At 36.4% G+C, this 17,230-nt stretch overlaps 4 protein-coding genes across 9 annotated transcripts in view; 1 reads left to right on the forward strand and 3 right to left on the reverse strand.

Annotated features, from left to right (window-relative positions):
* Positions 1 to 244: 244 nt before the first annotated feature.
* On the reverse strand, positions 245 to 4,942 carry LOC100883615 (erythroid differentiation-related factor 1). The gene is made up of 8 exons (XM_003701352.3): positions 4,773 to 4,942; positions 3,518 to 4,556; positions 3,028 to 3,441; positions 2,168 to 2,965; positions 1,918 to 2,097; positions 1,473 to 1,846; positions 762 to 1,396; positions 245 to 690 (listed from the first exon to the last, which is right to left on the reverse strand). Exons 1-8 carry the CDS (start codon positions 4,803 to 4,805, stop codon positions 549 to 551), a joined length of 3,615 nt encoding a protein of 1,204 aa, XP_003701400.1. The 5' UTR covers positions 4,806 to 4,942; the 3' UTR covers positions 245 to 548.
* Positions 4,943 to 5,010: 68 nt separating this feature from the next.
* LOC100883502 (uncharacterized) lies at positions 5,011 to 10,744 on the reverse strand. 3 transcript variants are annotated; one of them, XM_012280827.2, is made up of 3 exons: positions 9,895 to 10,744; positions 9,625 to 9,753; positions 5,011 to 9,561 (listed from the first exon to the last, which is right to left on the reverse strand). In XM_012280827.2, exons 2-3 carry the CDS (start codon positions 9,727 to 9,729, stop codon positions 7,678 to 7,680), a joined length of 1,989 nt encoding a protein of 662 aa, XP_012136217.2. In that variant the 5' UTR covers positions 9,730 to 9,753; positions 9,895 to 10,744; the 3' UTR covers positions 5,011 to 7,677. The 3 variants fall into 3 exon arrangements, with proteins under 3 accessions (XP_012136217.2, XP_012136218.2, XP_076395100.1); XM_012280828.2 differs by having other exon boundaries at positions 9,880 to 10,744; XM_076538985.1 differs by having other exon boundaries at positions 5,011 to 9,378; positions 9,625 to 10,744.
* On the forward strand, positions 5,029 to 5,871 carry SNRPG (small nuclear ribonucleoprotein G). The gene is made up of 4 exons (XM_003701380.3): positions 5,029 to 5,167; positions 5,346 to 5,368; positions 5,558 to 5,682; positions 5,755 to 5,871. The coding sequence occupies exons 1-4, from the start codon at positions 5,136 to 5,138 to the stop codon at positions 5,803 to 5,805; spliced, it is 231 nt and encodes a 76-aa protein (XP_003701428.1). The 5' UTR covers positions 5,029 to 5,135; the 3' UTR covers positions 5,806 to 5,871.
* Positions 10,745 to 10,876: 132 nt separating the features above from the next.
* Meltrin (disintegrin and metalloproteinase domain-containing protein meltrin) overlaps positions 10,877 to 17,230 on the reverse strand; it is a 41,192-nt gene continuing 34,838 nt past the window's right edge. For all 4 annotated transcript variants that reach the window (XM_003701351.3, XM_076538982.1, XM_076538983.1 and 1 more), the window contains one exon: positions 10,877 to 15,841. In XM_003701351.3, the coding sequence (XP_003701399.2) occupies positions 13,225 to 15,841 (2,617 nt within the window). In that variant the 3' untranslated portion in view covers positions 10,877 to 13,224. The remainder of the gene's footprint in view (positions 15,842 to 17,230) is intronic.

Genomic DNA, 17,230 nt, shown 5'->3' on the forward strand with positions numbered 1-17,230 from the left:
GCGTAGTTTGCAGGAGCTGCGTATAGTCGCAGTTAAATCTCCAGAGAAGAAACAAACTCTTTTCCTTTTTTTTGCTTCCAGTCAATCTTCTTTGGCTTTGCGTCGCTTCGTACGCTTACGGTTTATTAAATCCCTTCTTATCCCTACGTTTCTCGCTGAGCGCGTCAATATTTTGTGTGAGAAATTTGCTTGCAATACAGCTCAAAAAATGATAGAAAACAAAAACGGAGTAAAAGAATTATCGTTGGTTTAAGCTATTTATTTTCCAGTTATAAATCATATATAAATAAGAGCTTCAATTTTACTATTTACACCCTAGAATTAAAAAAAGTCTCGAGGATTTTAGATACAGTGACTTAAAAGAATGTTTCCTTCGACATCTCATTCTCGCTTCTCACCATATACTGACCAGCGTTAATGGCCAGCATTAACGACCAGTCATAAAGAATCCTTAAAACGGTAAACTCCGTCCACCATCAAAGTGCAATTGTCGATCGACGCGTTACGCGTTGTTTTCACAGCTATGTTATATACACATTTATGTACGTTCAAGATTCCGTAGACGACAACATTTTCTCCAATTCTCGTAAAAGTTGTGCAATATGTTCTATTAACGTCAAACCGGTCATCGTGACTAGTCGTAATGTTTTACTGTAACACTGTTTGTACAAGTTGGCCTGTGTTTCAGACCTGAAATGCATACGTGTATTGATATACTGTTACGATCAAAATATATTAACAATTTAGAAACGGATACATACTCTTTCTTATTGCTACTGCTGTTCTTGGTAACGAATAGTTTCGTTAGAGATCGCAGGATAAATTGCAACCTCTGTTCGAGTAATATCACTAAACTTTCTTCGTCTTCCATCAACTTTTGTTCGTCGTTTGTGTTTTCCTTTCCTCCTTCTACACTGTCTTTCGATACTTTGTTATTAGTATTAACATTTGTAGTTCCTATCGTCTGTTTCTGAGAGTTATTTTTATCGCGTAATATATCCATAATAGGTCTACACTGCAATATTAATTCCAGTCCGTTCTGATATGCTTTTAATTTGCCGTTGAACGTCGTGGCACAACGTGCTTGATGTTCCGCTAAAGCAACCCTTTCCATTTGTACAGTTAGAAATTCCGTGGTTTGCTCCAAAGACAACAATAATTTTGCAGCTTTATCGTAATACAATTTGCATAACTGCAAACTGGTTTTCCTCTTAATGTTATCCGTGTCTGGTTCGCATTCTCTGTAGACGCTATGATATAAAGACGCGAGTCGATGTTGGATGGTCGCTGCACGAAATTGATAAACCGGTTGTCGTGGTCCAGGTGTTTCGGTGTCGCAATGTTTCAGAGCTTTTTGCAAAATATCGACAACTTCTCGTTCCAATTCTTCCTCCGACTGAAAAGAACAAGCGAATAAATCATCGAGCTTAATTTAAATAAAATACTCCTCTAAAAAGAATCGAGAAACATACTTTGTATCCACTTGTCGGATAGTCCTGCAATAATGTAGCCATAGTAAACAAGGTAGTGGACAGCTCCCACGTGATCGTGTCCCAAATCATAGGATTTGTCTTTCTGGAACCTAAAACTTGTAAGGCTTTTTGATAACTCGAAAGTGCTTTGTTATAAAAGTGACGTTCTTGACTGTTTTGTTTCACGTGCACGTGTGCACAAAGCCGCATAAGTCTTCCAGTATTCGAGTGTAGAAATGCTAAATTTGCTTCATCGTGAATCGCTTCAAAAGCTTTTACGCCCGCTTCTAAATGAGTTAAAGAGCGATTAAGCAACGCTTGTACATTAGCGGACGATTCTGTTTCTTCCTCTGAACTTTCTTGCTGATAGCGTGCTATAATAAATAATAACATGTACATATAATTATTAAAATGTATATTTTTATCCAGTAAAGTATCTACCCACCTTCAGCTTGATTCATGTAAAGTACACCTAATTCGTTATTAATATTTCCTAAACGTATTAAAAGATTTTTCTTATCCATATCCAACGGTTCCAACGATAAGGCTTTTTCGTAGCATTTGTACGATGCTACTAAGGTAGATTCCAAACTTTCTAAATGTTGAGGCAGTAATTCAGCGCCATCTGGAACGAAGAAATAATTCAATTATCGCGAAAAAAAGAAGACATTCCTACTCGCTTTTGGCAAACGTACTCATATCTAAATCTTCCATGGTGCATATTTCTTCGACGATTCTTTCTTCGATCGCATTCTTCATTTCATAGTCTTTTCTGTGTTTTTCGACGTTGCACCAATCTTGCACAGCCATAAAGAGACAGTCTCCGGCGCGACCTAATAAATAACTAATCGACTTATCGTTCCGTATACCGCAAAAGATTTCTAATATTTTTTGACAGCGCAATAGAGCTAAAATGTATCTTAATGACGCTCCACAATTTCTATTGGCGTATTCATTTTCCGCGAGTACAGCAAAAATCAACGAAGCTTTCTCGTACAATAACGTTTTCAAGTGAGCGTTCCAACTAATATTATCACTCTTTTTAGGTGCCTGCCACGTAGGTAGTGTTCCAACTTTAAGTTTACACAACAATGCTTTCGGTTCATTTTCAATAGGATTTTCTTTCGTGATGATTTTATCGGGTTTTTTGATCTTCTTCTGCTTGAATTTCTTCTTATGGGCAGGACTAGTGGTTACTAAATTTTCTTCTAATTCTACATCCTTCTTGTTATCCTTCAAGGACGAGTAAGGCATTGGAATTGCCTCAAAAGGTTTCGCCATATTCAAGTGAGTTTCTTCGTATTGTTTCTTCTCTTTCTCTTGTGCTTCCGCTTTCTTTTGTTCTTCTTCCACGCTATCATTGGTCGGAAAGTATTGCAGACATTCAAGTCCGACGCAAACATGTTCCAAAGCAGCTAAACATCGTTCCTTAATTGTACCCGAAATTGGTGGTGGTTTATACTTGGGTTCTTCGCATTCCGCATGTTCCTTTACTGAGAGTTAAGAATTTTTGTTTACAAATATAAAATAATAAAAAAAGAGATATACAACTTACTATTTGCTAAGGCCAAAGATTTTATTGCATCTACTTCGTGTTCTTCGTCCTCGTCTCTTTCGCTTTCATGATATACGCTCGATTCGCTCTGAGTATCTTCTTCGTCACTCTGATCGGATAATCCAGGGCTAACTGGATCTGTATCCGATGGTATATAAAGATCGGATAACATAAAATGTGCGGATGTTACAATTTGAGGATACTTTTCTTTAGCTAATAACTGTATGCAATTCTTTAGTAGCATTCTGATGGTGCCCTGCTGTCTGTGATAATCAGAGGAGTATTTCATGTTACGTGCTACTCTATATAGTAACATAGCAACAGGTACAGTAAATGGATTTTGACCCTTTTCATCTGACACATCGTGACACAAAGATGTTAAGTCATACAATTTCACCACGTCATCATCCTTTCCTAAAAAATATAGTGTGAGATTAGAAAACAATTAAGATATATTAAGTTTGATCATTCTAATGGATCATTATCCTACCTTTAAACAGCCAATAAGTATGTCCAGCTTTTGTTGCATTATTTTTTAAGAAACTTAAAATATTCTGTGCAACATCTCTGATAACTTTTGGACTGAATTTAGAATGATCTAAATTAGGAAGATCTTCAGTTTTTATCAATTCATATTTTTGCACGATACCATCCAAGTGATAACACATCACTACTTCTGGAACATTACACATCAAATTATCCAACCAATAATCTATACCAGTCAGAACATTAATGGGTTTAGTCATGTCCCTTAATCTCAGACTGATGCAAGGATGAGTTAGCCCTCCAAATATTGGCATATCAGTACCAATAAGCATTTGTATGTTCTCAAAAGTCCACACAATGTTTCTTGCAAAATTATGATTATAATTTGGATCTGGTACTTTTTCTTCTTGCGAAGGTTCTGGTAGACATGGTTCTAATGTTTTCACGGGTAGTTGTGGTTTTACATGCTGCTGTTTTTCATCTGCCACTACTATAGAGTGATACAAAAATTTGGATACCAAATTCTTTTGTTGCAAAGTATTTCTGCTACTTGTCTTGTGAAATAGACATTTGTCCTTATCTCCCAGATTCTGGAAAATGTGCTCATAAAAAAACTTTTTCAACCATTCCCAGTCATTTTCTGCTTGTCTGAGTAGATATTTATGAATATCAAAATCATCCAACAACAGGGTATTTTCAATTCTGTGAACTACCATGGATATTATTCCATGATTGTAAGGTAACTTAAGCAGTTTCTTTATATTTTCTGCATCAGATACAACATCAACTTCCCCGACACAATCAGGAAACATATGCGCCATGCGAAAACTGGAAAATCCAGAAGTCTGAGACCAAACACTTTGTAATCCGTAGCTTTCTGCAGAGCTGCTGAGCCAATTGCTTGGTGGTAAATTCAAGTCTGTGTTGCATTGTAATTGAGCATAAGTTGCTGGCGTCTGAACGGTCGAATATTTTACGATCGCTGTAGATTTAACTGGTTTCTTGGGTGAATCAGCTGGTATGGCTAAAGACATGGACTTGACCTAAAATCAAAATAATCATTGGAAAACATTAGAAACCAGTATAGTATTTCAACTAGCAAAATTTTTTCTAACGTTCATATGCTACCGCAAGTAAAATATAGTATTTATTAATACTGTTACGATCAAACTTTTTATATCGATATAAATATATTTTTGATAGAATAACAATGTTGAAGCGAAGCGTACGTCGCCGCTATTTGAAGGAACGCTACTTACGATATCAGCATTAGTATCCAAAGTTTCTGACATGTTTAACTTTACACGGTATCGCTTCCCAAAACTTGTCGCTATGTCCAAAGATTTCTAGAACGAACCAGAGTGTATGTACGTATGGACATCTCAACTATTCACATTACAACCACAGATCATGTTCTATATATGTTGTAATTCGTAAATTCACTGTTCTAAAACATAGGGGGCATAACGAATCCTTTGAATTCTTGCACGATCGGTATTTCAGTATACTAGACACGAAGTTTCATAAGATAGTAAATCTATTCTGTACATGATCTGTGATTATTACACTGTTAAGCCGGGAATAGTTGTTAAACCAAAGTTTTTAACCAAAATATTGTAAAAATGAGTAAAGCACATCCTCCAGAACTTAAAAAGTAAGATATAATAAATAAATTTACTTGTAATATATTATATTTATTACTTATATTAATGTGGTATATTTATACAGTTACTAACTATAAATGTAATATAAACGATATAAATTTAAATAAATTAATCTAAAATTAATGTATTGTAAGTATATTCTTAAAAAGTTCTTTTTTTTTACTTTAGGTACATGGACAAGAGATTATCCTGTAAGTAAAGAATATTTGAAGTTATTCAAGCATTTTGATAATCGTTTTCGTTTCAATAATAATATATAAATATTTAATGCAATATAAACTTTCGAACAGTATACTTCATGTCATTAAAATTCGTGACTTTGTTATTCTTAAATATTGTTATGGATTATCAAGATTAAAAACATAACATTATGTTTGTAGTAAAATTGAATGGAGGAAGACACGTTGTTGGCATTTTACGTGGCTTTGATCCATTTATGAACATGGTAATAGATGAAAGCATCGAAGAGTGTAAAGATGGTACCAAAAATAATATTGGAATGGTGGTAAGTTATAATACTAAATATTTTTCTTATTTAGAAATAAATAAATTGTTATTTATGCATATGTTGTTTCAGGTAATTCGTGGAAACAGCGTAATAATGTTAGAAGCTTTAGATAGGATATGAAATAAAATATTACATAAATGTAATTTGTATCTTTAAGAAAATAAGTAAATAATTTCATACTACAAATGGTATAAATAATTAAGCTTATTGGACCTTTAAATGTAATTGGTGGGCAACATTACTAATTTAAAAAAGAAACTATTTTAAATACAGAAATGATTTTGATACTAAATAGTAATTTATTTTGACAATACTCCATATAAATATATTAATAAGTAATCATTTCCAAACAACTTTTCCAGAATATATTTAAGTTAATATTTTTGTAACATCAATCATTTAAAAAATATCTTCAGTATGTTTTTCACATAAATGAATGATTAAAGTTTTTATACTGCAATTACCGAAACATCGATTTTTATCATCATAAAAAATATTTAAATCCTAATTACATTGTGATATTTAATATTATGAATATTAAATACATATATACATAATCTTTGTTAATACCTCATTTATAGATATTTAAACAGAATAATCTATTGATCAAGTAGTAGTCCTTTAATAGTATTCTGCTTATACATATAATTGCATTAAAATTGCATTTTTATTGTCAAGTAAAAATGGTAAAACGAATTAATGGAATCGATTTTATTTTGTAATTAATATTTATTTTTTGTATGAAATGGTGAAAAATGCATTTATATAAGGAACATTAAAATTTAGAAGGCACACAATATTTCACTTAGCTTCCTCACCAAGGAACTGTATTTTCAAAAAGTACTATTTCTATTCTTTTGCCAACATTCGGTAATATTTTAGTGTTAGCTGTATTTAACTCGGATACAGTTACAAACTTTTTTTTATACTATTTAGTACAGTTCTAATACTCTAAGTACTCGATTTACCCAATAATAATTATAATATAAAAGTATTTACAGGTTTATCATTATTTTGAACAGTCAAGTGTTTATAAAGAATAGGCATTGTTCTACCACATAATGATATTCTACATCTAATGAAATGTTTAATCTAGGAATATAACACAATTATTAAAATACTGCAAAGAAACTATTTAGCAGGAAACACAAGTATGGTCTATAGATTGACTGAATTTTCAGTATTTTATAAATACCTCTATGGTATAATATTATTAAATGCAGCTATAACGAACAGTTTACCGATATTAACATTTTTACATGACCATACAATGTAAATGATTACTCGACCGGGGAAAGAAAGGAACACAATATTAGTGAAGTATGTTAACATGTCCTAAGAATGGCATTGAACTTTCTCTCTTAATATCAATAACAAATTTGCTGGTCCTAACATTTTGTTCTGTGCATTTTGAGATATGTATAATTAGTTACTTGTATACATAAATACATATATAATAAGTGTGCTCAAAATTACGTTAATTATGTAATTAAGAGTGTGAATTTTTACATAACATAAAAATTGTTGTAGTGGAAAGATGGCCACATATCACAGTTTGAAATTTTTACATCGCATAACTTTTCCTAAGTTTAACTTGTTTTGTCTACAATATCTTGTATTGTGTTACTCAGCTCAAAAATATTGATCTTTTTCTTAACTTTGTGAAACATATCTTTGTAAAAATTACTAAAATATTTACATTGCAATTGTAAGCAAGTTCAAGGTATGACATAATAATTTCCCCATAATTAAGATTGAAAATAGGAAGATATTCTATCAAACAAATACTGGCATATACACTATGCCTGTGTTAACAATTTAACATAAAAGTTTAAGCATGTTTTATAAATATAATTAATTTATTCAAAATTTTTAACAAACATACTTTCAATGTACGTAAACTATTATCTTTCTCCTTTTTTGTTTCAACTGTAATGAGTGGCTAAATTGGAATGTTTCACAGTATATTATTTTAATGTTCCTAATAATGTTTTAATCTGTAGTACAAACGTATCCATTTGATTTGTTGTCATCTTCCGTAGTATTCAAAGGAACTTTTAGTTTATCTCTTTTATCAGAACTACTCTCGTCATTATCAGTTTCTTCCATCGCGTTTTCGTCCTTTATATGTTTGTGCATTAAGTCAATATGCCTATCTAAGTCCTCTGCTAAAACTTCGTCGTGGCAAAATGCGCATTCTACTTTATTATGACATTTCTGTTTATGATGTTTTAAATGATCAATGTCTGTATACACGATATTACAGTCTAAACATTTATAGGAGCCTTCGATAGTTTGCTGATTATCCAGATCAGGAGAAGTATTCCCAGCTTTATGTTCATCTGACATATGCTTTTTCATATCAGAACGAGTGTTGAAACACATTGTACATATTTTACAAGGATGTTGCATCTCGCCTGTATGCTTAGCAACATGTACTTTAAAATACCAATCTGTGCTAAAACTTTTAAAGCAATAGGTACACTTGAAACTTTTATGTTTATGTTGACGTTTCTTTCTTATTATTTTCTTCCTTGTCTGTAATTTTGCTTTATCATTATCTGAATTTTCAACCTTTGGCACAGATACTGCAGGTTGAATAGGCTGCGGATTCGGTACAGTTAATGGCGGTGGTACTGTATTGTCTGCCATGATACAAAACTTTGGTATACCTTGAGTTTGATGTAACAACGATGGTTGTGTTAGTAAATTAGTTATAGGCACAACACGTATAGGAGTTAACAGTGGTTTGGGTTGAATCGGTGTTGTCACAAATTGTGACTGTGACAACAGCAAATCATTTATCGTTATTGGCTGTGCATTATTTTGTGTCGAAATTGTAATATACTGATTTTGGGGTAAAGGTCCTGTACCACTTGTCGATACAAGCGGTATATTCAAAGTATTAGGTAAAGTTATTTGTATCGGAGGAGTTGTGCTATTTCCATTGGAACTTGGAGTTTTACCAAAGAATATACTTTGTTGCGGTAATACAATTGGTATATTGGGTAAACATTTTCCCAGTACAGTATTTACATAGTCAGTTTCTGAAGTAGATTGATTCGTAGACATAAGATTTATAGAAATATCTGGTTGCTGCGAAGGAACTGACTTTGGAATCACAATTAATTCCTTGTTATTTTTTAATGTTTCCATTGCAAGATTATACTCTGCAACAGGATCCTTATGATCACTTTTCTTTCCTTTAGAAGCTTCTAACATCTGAATTTCTCTTTCGCGCATCTTTTCTTTTAATACCTGAGCACCATTTGTTTCATTATGTCTATATTCGTTTCTTCTTTTACAACTTTTATGGGATATACGAGATCTTCTTGTTTTTAACACGATACCACAAATGTCACATACTGTAGATTCATTACACCTATTTAGCCTTACAATAGCTCTGCGACATCGATCATGATCTATACTCAAAGCATCGCATCTGTCATTTGTGCAATGTTTAGAGACAGGTGCATTTATTTCGTCGTCCTCTATGTTAATAGCTAACATAGGCGATGCTCCTTCAAGATCCACGTATTGTTGTACTGCCACATCGCAAACAATGCTCTCACAGGGTTCATAATGACCACAAGATTTCTTCTCCCTTTTAATAGGCACTAACGTAATTTCTGATTTACCTTGTCTTTTAGAAGGTAAAAGATTTTCATCTTCTTTATTATCTTCTTGATCCATCTGTAAAGGAATTACCGATAATTCTGCTTGTTTTGATTCGCTCAAATTTGAATCTAAATTATTCTGTTTGTTTGCAATAACATTATCATCCGAGGTAAAAGGTGCATTTATTTGTAAAGGAATTGTCTTAATAACAATATTTGGTTGATTAAACAGCCGTTTCACTGGGTCCGATTTTAACACCTAAAAATAAAATAAAATATAACATAATAAAATAAAGAAATCGATCGTAAATGTCAAACTCACATCGGATAAGGCAGTAGATGTAGTGAAGTCTGTGGGACACATCTTAAATGTATTTATTTGTTCACAGATAAGCTTTGGTAACGGAGCATGGGCCATTTTCACCATATAAAAATATAAACTTGAAATATCCTGTAAGTTACAGTGAAATTTTTTTTATCATAGAACGATGCGTCAAAATTTTGAATCATGATGTTAAACTACAATGCGTGCACTAATTCTTTGTAATAGCAGTATCATTAAAAAATATAACTTAACGTTAACATCTCTTACGATTTCATTTACGAAACGTTATACGAAACTTTTCCTAATAATTCATATAACTATTAGGTTATCGGTTCTTTGACAAATCACAATAGCATTTCCTCACATTGGTGGGTACACAGTGTTTAGGGTGGTTTAGCAACATTTGGCAATGAAACGGTCACACGTTCTCGTATTATTATCGCCAACAGGGATCAATAAACGTATAATTTAACGAGTACTCGCGCGACTAATAATCATGTTAGATCAAATGCATCGTTCCGATGTAGTACACAAAATTAATATTTCTTTTGAAAGAATGTTACTCTTTTTTTTCATGTGAAAAATTATTATGTACGAGGGGAGTATACCAGAAAAGAATAAAGTACAGGTCAATGATGTTTACAATACTATAACGCGAAACGTATCGGTAAATTTATTGTTCGCAGAGTATGATTCGCTTAAACGAATTCTATTGGAGGAGAATGGCACAAGGGGAAGACTTCTCCCACTCGAAGCATACTTTTTGATTAAGTTCTTGACACCTACATCCTTTAACGCGTATTACAATCTTCATATAGTTCAAATCATCGATTTATTTCTTAATTTAACTATTCATATTTTCTCTAACAATGCAATATTTTTTTGCGCTCATAAGAAACTGAAAATATTTATTTTTTAAACAATTAAATTTCGACGATGTATTATTCATTTGATTGCCAAGTGCGGATGTCGAAGGGGGAGGACTATAATCCCAGACTTGGAAAATAAATTTCATTCAATGTTTATGTAAATTTATATGCCCTGCTCCATGCATAGTCTCCGATTTCCAAAAAAAAATTATGATGGCAATCCTTCATTATATTTACTTTTATTCTAACTACGGAATTTTTATATACATCTATATACTATATATTTGAGAAGTTAAATAAATAGTTAACTAAAAATTGTAATTTATCCACCTACCTTTCCTTTTGACCACTGTGACAATGATTCATAAAAAAAAAGCCTGCATGGAATAAAGAATTTATTGTTACGTTACTAATGCATCGAGAAATGTACAAGTTACGGGGCAATGTTTAAGTGTTAAGTTAACGGTGGCGTACATCTTGACCCTTTAACCCTTTCAGCCCTAAATACATTCGTGGTGGTGTGTAGAGGCCGTGGAGGAAATATTTTTTTAAACATTATCGTTACAAACAACCAATTAACTTGCATATTACTACGCGTATACATATTTCACCCAGATGAGCGTATGGGTGATCTGTTCCACGATTGCCATTTCGTTCCGTCTCTGGGGTTTTTAGTTATGAAAGGGTTAATTTAAAAATATAATTTATCTTTGGTATCGAACGTATAATGCAATCGTGTACGTACACAGGCTCACGAAAATATTCAAACGCTATTATGTTCGAAGTTTTTCATAGAAATTATTCTGCACTGCATTTGAACTTCAAGCCTAACGATGTTCGACTACTTTCCTGAGTCCGTACATGTTAATTACAGTTAATTGGTAGCCACGCTTCGTGACGTAACACAACTGAATCGTGTTAACAGAGAAATGAAGGATTTGCGATTTTGATCGATCTGTTATTGCCAAGGTTTCCTTCGAAGCGCATCTTATTTTCAAAAATGTCTGATTGTCTTTACACCGAGGACGACACGTACAACGTCGTCGTCGCGTGGAAAGAAAATGGAAGCGAGAAGCTACGATCACTACAAAACGATACGCGATTAACAGGGATAAATTGCTCGAAAAGCTTTATTGAACTTAACGTTGCTGCCTCTGAAAAAGTCTCAACGGATCGAAACATCTGTGCACGTATATACAATATAGGAACTATAATATAAATGAAAAAATATGATCGCGAACAAGCGTATACGAGAAATGCACAACGCGAAAGATCACTTTGCTAAAATAATAAATGCATCAAATATTACCTTACAACTGTACCGTTCAATAAAACCTTTTCGTTTTCTCTTTTTTTTTCTTTTTTCTTTCGTTTTGGTACAGGCGAATCTTACACGTGTAACGACAGATCGAACGAGATATCGTTCTTTAATAAGCTAAACAACGTCGTTTCGCGAACGACCACTTAGCGAGCACGAAGAGGTACATTGTACAAAAATGTTACTTACAACTATTCACGTTATAAACATATTTACATCGGTCAGTCAAATAAATATCTTTCTTTTCTTGTTTTTCGATTTCTTTTCCTTCCTGTTAGTCTTTGCACGTGTTCAACGACGCCAAAGATTCGTGTTTATCGTGCGAAAAATTGAAAAGTCGCGTGATTTAAGCAAAAATATCTCTAACGTTGTACTTCTAGCGTGTTCTGTTACAGAAGAAGTTTATCACTTCGAATGGAACGCATTTGTTTTTTTTTCTTTTTTCGATTCTACCCAACACTACGATACGCTTAAGCTCCCTTAAACTTAATCGCGTTTTCAGAATTTTGATTCGCGTTTAAATCACAATGGTACTCATACGATCGCACTCATCGAACATAACATACTGTGAACCGTAACACGCTTAGTCTTTGGAAATTGTTATTTTTTAGACTTCGTTTAGCATCTTTTCCTCTTGATTTCTTTCACGAGATATGATATAAAATGATAGATTTGGTCGCGTCTATTCTCGGCTACTTACAATAACGTACGACGTGCCTGTGTCACACACCTTTCGTTACACGTTATATCACAGAGTTTAAGAAATTTCGAGCGAAATCTTTGAAAATAATTGCTGCTCGTTACCTCGTCTCATTTTACAAAAAAATCCTCATAAGAGAAATAGTCTGACGATTGCGAACATCTCGCGTACGTTACGTGATAATGAATGATCTCTACAAAAAATATTCGTATATATATTTTTAAGTAACTACTATTTACACACGGCCAGTAATATATGACCGTAATACAACCTAGCTTTAGTGTTCTGACAGTGAATACGGGTTACGTTCGCATATCCTTCGATCAATCGATCCATTCGCTCTTCTCGTCGGATCGATCATTGTACTATTGTAACTGCCTTCTTTTTTCGTACAGTCTTTAACCCTTCTCTACGTCGCGCGATAATCGCCAATTGATTTCTCGAAAGTTTCGCAAGCAATATTTATTTCGATAATGAAAAGAGTTCGGAAGTTGATCGCCGTGTTTAAAATTAGACTCTCTTGACGCAAATCCGATAATAACCAATCGTGGCAATCAACGTGTCAAATACCTCTATAAAGACGGTTTACAGCTCTCGAAATCCATGATTAAAAAACTCGCTCGCACCGGGTCTAATACAATAAAATTCATCGAACCGATAGACTAGAATATTGCAAGTAGATATCCTCCTTTCGTCTAGTTGTTCTACAGTCACTTTTTGACACCAACAGTTTCCGCTGTTTTCCCGACTGTCTTTTTGTGCACACTCGGTATCGTCCTCGACGCGTTCACGTTTTTGTTGGCTTCAAACTTTTGCTGCAAAGATGCCACGTTCGATTTGCTACTAGCTGCCCTTTGCACGGGGTTCGTCTTCGTTCCCACGTCCCCAGTCTTCGTCTCTGTTTTCTGATTCGTTTTCGACAACGAGCTTTTCGTGATTGGCTCCTTCGTGGATATGGATTTAGTAACGTTAACGTTATTGCTGGCCGAAGGAGACTTCTTCTTCTCCAAAGGGAGACTAGTTCCTTTAGATCCAACGCTCGATGGCTTCGTCGGCGTGGACGCTGTCTTGTTGGCGTTTCCCCGGGGAAGCGTCGGCGTTTTCTGAACGTTTTTCGGCTGAAAGCTCAGCTTCGGATTGTTTCCAAGAACATCCGGTGATTTTGTACTGATTTGATTGGAATTCGAACAGCTGGACACTAAGTCGGGACTGTTCAATCTTCCCCCGTTATCCTTAGGACTACAAGGCACAGTTTTCGTGGATAATTTATTGTGGGAATCCTGTCTGTCCAAGTTACCGTTGCTTTTTCTTCTCGCCTCAGAATCCTGACCTATCGTATCCGAATTCGAGCTCAGCTTAGACCCCTTGGATCCGCTTTCAGAATATTGCTTAGATCTTGACGCAGCGTCCACGCTTTGCCTAGTCTCTTTCGAGTTTTTCGCGATATGCGGCGGCGTTTTCGTTCTTCCAAGAGGTAGTTTCAACGGTTCCTTACCGTCTACCGTATCCTCCTCGGACTTCGAGTTCGACGTAGTTCGCTGAACGCTTCGAATTTTCAACGGTGCCAGCGGTTTACGAGGCACGGTCTCCTCCGCTGGCTTCATACCTAGCTCTTTAGATATCTCGTCGTTCAAGTTCGGATTCGTCGAACCGAGAGACGTCGGTTTCTGAATTTTATTCGACGGTTTCGTTGCCGTCGCGGCCTTGTTGGACTGCTGTTGCGGCACGTTCAACGCCGAAGGATTCAGGTAACCCGAACTCGTCGTCGAACTGGAAGAATTGAATTTGCCGGACGCGGAATTCGAATAAATGCTACCCGGTGATTTGTAGTGATTCGAGTTCACGTAGGCGCCCAAGGAACTGTTGGAACCTAAATCTTCCGAGTTTTTCGAGTTATCACCGTTCTCTTGCCCCTTCCTCAAGGTGGCGCTCGAGTATATGGAATCGAAGTTACGATTCGATATCTCCGAGACGATCTCCGACAACAGACCCATAGACTCTAAGCCTGCAGAGTTGGCCGTTGTTTCCACTCGTTTCGGTTGCTTGTACTCGTTGTCGATTAGTTTCTCCAATTCCGGATTTTTCCGGCTCTTTTCGGGCACAGCCTCCTCTATAATGGCGTAAATGTTATCGTTCGTCGGCGATTCTTCGGTAATCTTCGACAAAGAGGAATCGGAGACCAGATTCATGCAGTCGTCGTAAGCGTTGTCCACCATCTTCTGCGCGTTCTTCACCTGCGGAGTTTGGTAGCCAGGCAGTCCAGGGATCTTTCCAGTCTCGTTGATCTTGTCCGAGACGATCGTCGAGGTAGGAGGTCCTGGAGGAGGAGCAGTGGGCCTGGTGCTCGCAGGAATGCTGGTAGGTCTCTTTACGGGTGTTGTCTGTCGCATGGAGCCAAAAGTTTGAATCGTAGGTCTGGGTGTAACTTTGCTGTCTCTCATGGACTGCGCTCGCAGCACCACGTTCTTCTTGTCCGAGTCAGCGGCAGGGATCACCGATATGGCTGGGGTGGGTATCTCGATCTCCTTCTGAGGAATGGGATTAGAGATCTCTAAATTTCTCAGGATTTCCTTGTCGATCACCTTGTTCGCTTTAAGGTGTTGCGTCCTGGGCAAAGAATTCGTGTTCTTCTCGTCCCTTTGCGACGCTTGCAGTCCCATCTTTATGATGCCGGAGTTCGGTCGAAGTATCGAGGCTAACCTGTTCAGAGTGCCGCTTTTGTCGGGTTTCTTTTCGAGATGTTCAGGCACCAACACGTTCGCCAAGGGCGTGCTGTTGGGTCTTGGAGATTTCTGGATTTCGCTGGGAACAGGCGGAGCCGGTGCTGGCCTGGTGGGTCCATCCACCATCGATCTGTTGGAGCTTTTGGGAGTTACCAGCTCCACGGAGGTACACGTAGTCGCTGCCAACACCGGACTACTGATCAGAGGTCGTGCTGTACAGCCTGGATTCAACGGTGGCAAAGTCGGTGCGACGGATGCCTCGTTGAAGCTGGACGTCGCGTTTAACAAAGAGTTTCTCGAGGGATTATTTTTCGGGAGAGCCTTGATGTTGGTCTTGATGGCTACGGTCGGGATCGTAGGCGGAGGTGGTGCCGGTTTAATCGGTTCGGGACTTTTTGGCTGACTCTTGATCGGAGTGATCGTGAAACCTTTGAATTGACCGAACAGATTATTGTTGTAAGTCTTGTCTGGTTCGGCTTTCGGCAACAAACTCGCGCACGCTGGATCTTGACTCAGACTAGAATCGATCGTTTCGATGCTACGAGGCAAAGGACTGGAACGATCGATCGTTTTGATGGACAATCCGTTGTGGCCACGATCGGTCCTGAAATTTTAAGCACAAGTGTAAGCCAGGGAATCGAGGTGTCGCAAGCAGGCTACGTGTCGTAACAATCTTTTGTTTCATTCTCGAACTAACGGCACTCGTTTCGTCGAAACACCACCGTGACATGCAGTTGCAAAGAAATAAACGCGTGCTGATTCGAATGTGCCACCAAAACGCATGCAAACACGCGCGATAAATCTGCAGGGGAACGTTAGTCAAAGATTAAAGTGTTAATAGCAAGCGTTTTTGGAAGAAGGAAGTTCTTGATCGCATAAGAAATTCGTATACACTTTGTATAAAAGTCTACTTTTATTGAATAAACTGTTACAAATTATCCGTTCAAGTATGAGTTGTTCGAACGACAAAGATCTTTCAAATAATTCCGAACGCTAAGAAAAATAATGAAAACGTTGACTCTCTCGTTTATTCTTAGCATCGAGTGATCGTTAATATTAAGTCATCGACTTAATCGTTAAGCGAGAGATTTCAGTGATTTTAAAAAATGCAAAAGCCATCAAAAAGAAACTTAACTCACGCATGCTCATGCTCGTGTCACATCAAGTTCTATGCATGCTCTACGTTCTCCGTCGACTCTCGCAACGCGTTTTCGTCAATTTTCATTCGCGTTCCTCGAGCCGGCGAACAAACTCTTTTTAACTTTCGTTATCACCCATTTTTTTTGGTACTGTCACATCAAAGTGTCTATGATATTCTAATAATATCGTGTCGTACACGCGTCTATCGTAAATTGAGCATGAAACGAAACTAACGGTATAATAATACATGAATAAATAAATCGGCCAGACGCGAGATCGACGTTCGTGTCATACGTACAAACTAATATATATATATACTCTTTGTTCGATTATTCGTAAAAATATATGCAGTTAAAAATATCGCTTGGAACGTACACGTTGGCAGGACTCGAGTGTTCTCTTTACGAATAGCGCGGTGCCCGGAGCTATTACTTCGAAACGCTTAATCTTAAGTACATTGGTTGGTGTATTCTTTAGGAGAAAAAGCCCTGCATTCGAGTATTCGTTAATTAGACTTATTGATGATAAAAATCACAGCGTACGCTATTCGAGTTCGTTTTGGCAATTATAAGGATTCGACTGGGTTAACCACCACCATTATCGTCAACCCTGTTCGTCGTAATGCAAAGATCGTAGCCACTACCGAACGAAGCTCCGCTACGACCTTCGCACTAGATTAAAAATAATACATTGGAATAATAAGAAGAAATCGTGTAAACGGGAAAAGATCGGGGAATAAAAAACAGGAAAAAGATATCGGATTATATCTTTGGCTTCAAGCTTTGAGCCGGAGCAGGCGGAGGCGGTGGTTTTTTATTGTAAAAAGGAGCGGTCGCCTTGACGAACGGCTTTT

The sequence above is a fragment of the Megachile rotundata genome, chromosome 13 (assembly GCF_050947335.1).
Source record: "Megachile rotundata isolate GNS110a chromosome 13, iyMegRotu1, whole genome shotgun sequence".
NCBI lineage: Eukaryota > Metazoa > Arthropoda > Insecta > Hymenoptera > Megachilidae > Megachile > Megachile rotundata.

Excerpts from the sequence above, each read along its gene's own strand:
- LOC100883615 (XM_003701352.3), bottom strand. The coding sequence starts at position 4,805 with ATGTCAGAAACTTTGGATACTAATGCTGATATC. Across the intron at positions 4,557-4,772 it reads TGGATACTAATGCTGATATC|GTCAAGTCCATGTCTTTAGC; the intron begins GTAAGTAGCGTT and ends TTTTGATTTTAG. Across the intron at positions 1,397-1,472 it reads ATCCGACAAGTGGATACAAA|TCGGAGGAAGAATTGGAACG; the intron begins GTATGTTTCTCG and ends TGTTCTTTTCAG.
- SNRPG (XM_003701380.3), top strand. The coding sequence starts at position 5,136 with ATGAGTAAAGCACATCCTCCAGAACTTAAAAA. Across the intron at positions 5,168-5,345 it reads CATCCTCCAGAACTTAAAAA|GTACATGGACAAGAGATTAT; the intron begins GTAAGATATAAT and ends TTTTTACTTTAG. Across the intron at positions 5,683-5,754 it reads AAAATAATATTGGAATGGTG|GTAATTCGTGGAAACAGCGT; the intron begins GTAAGTTATAAT and ends ATGTTGTTTCAG.
- LOC100883502 (XM_012280827.2), bottom strand. The coding sequence starts at position 9,729 with ATGGTGAAAATGGCCCATGCTCCGTTACCAAAGCTTATCTGTGAACAA. Across the intron at positions 9,562-9,624 it reads CATCTACTGCCTTATCCGAT|GTGTTAAAATCGGACCCAGT; the intron begins GTGAGTTTGACA and ends TTTTATTTTTAG.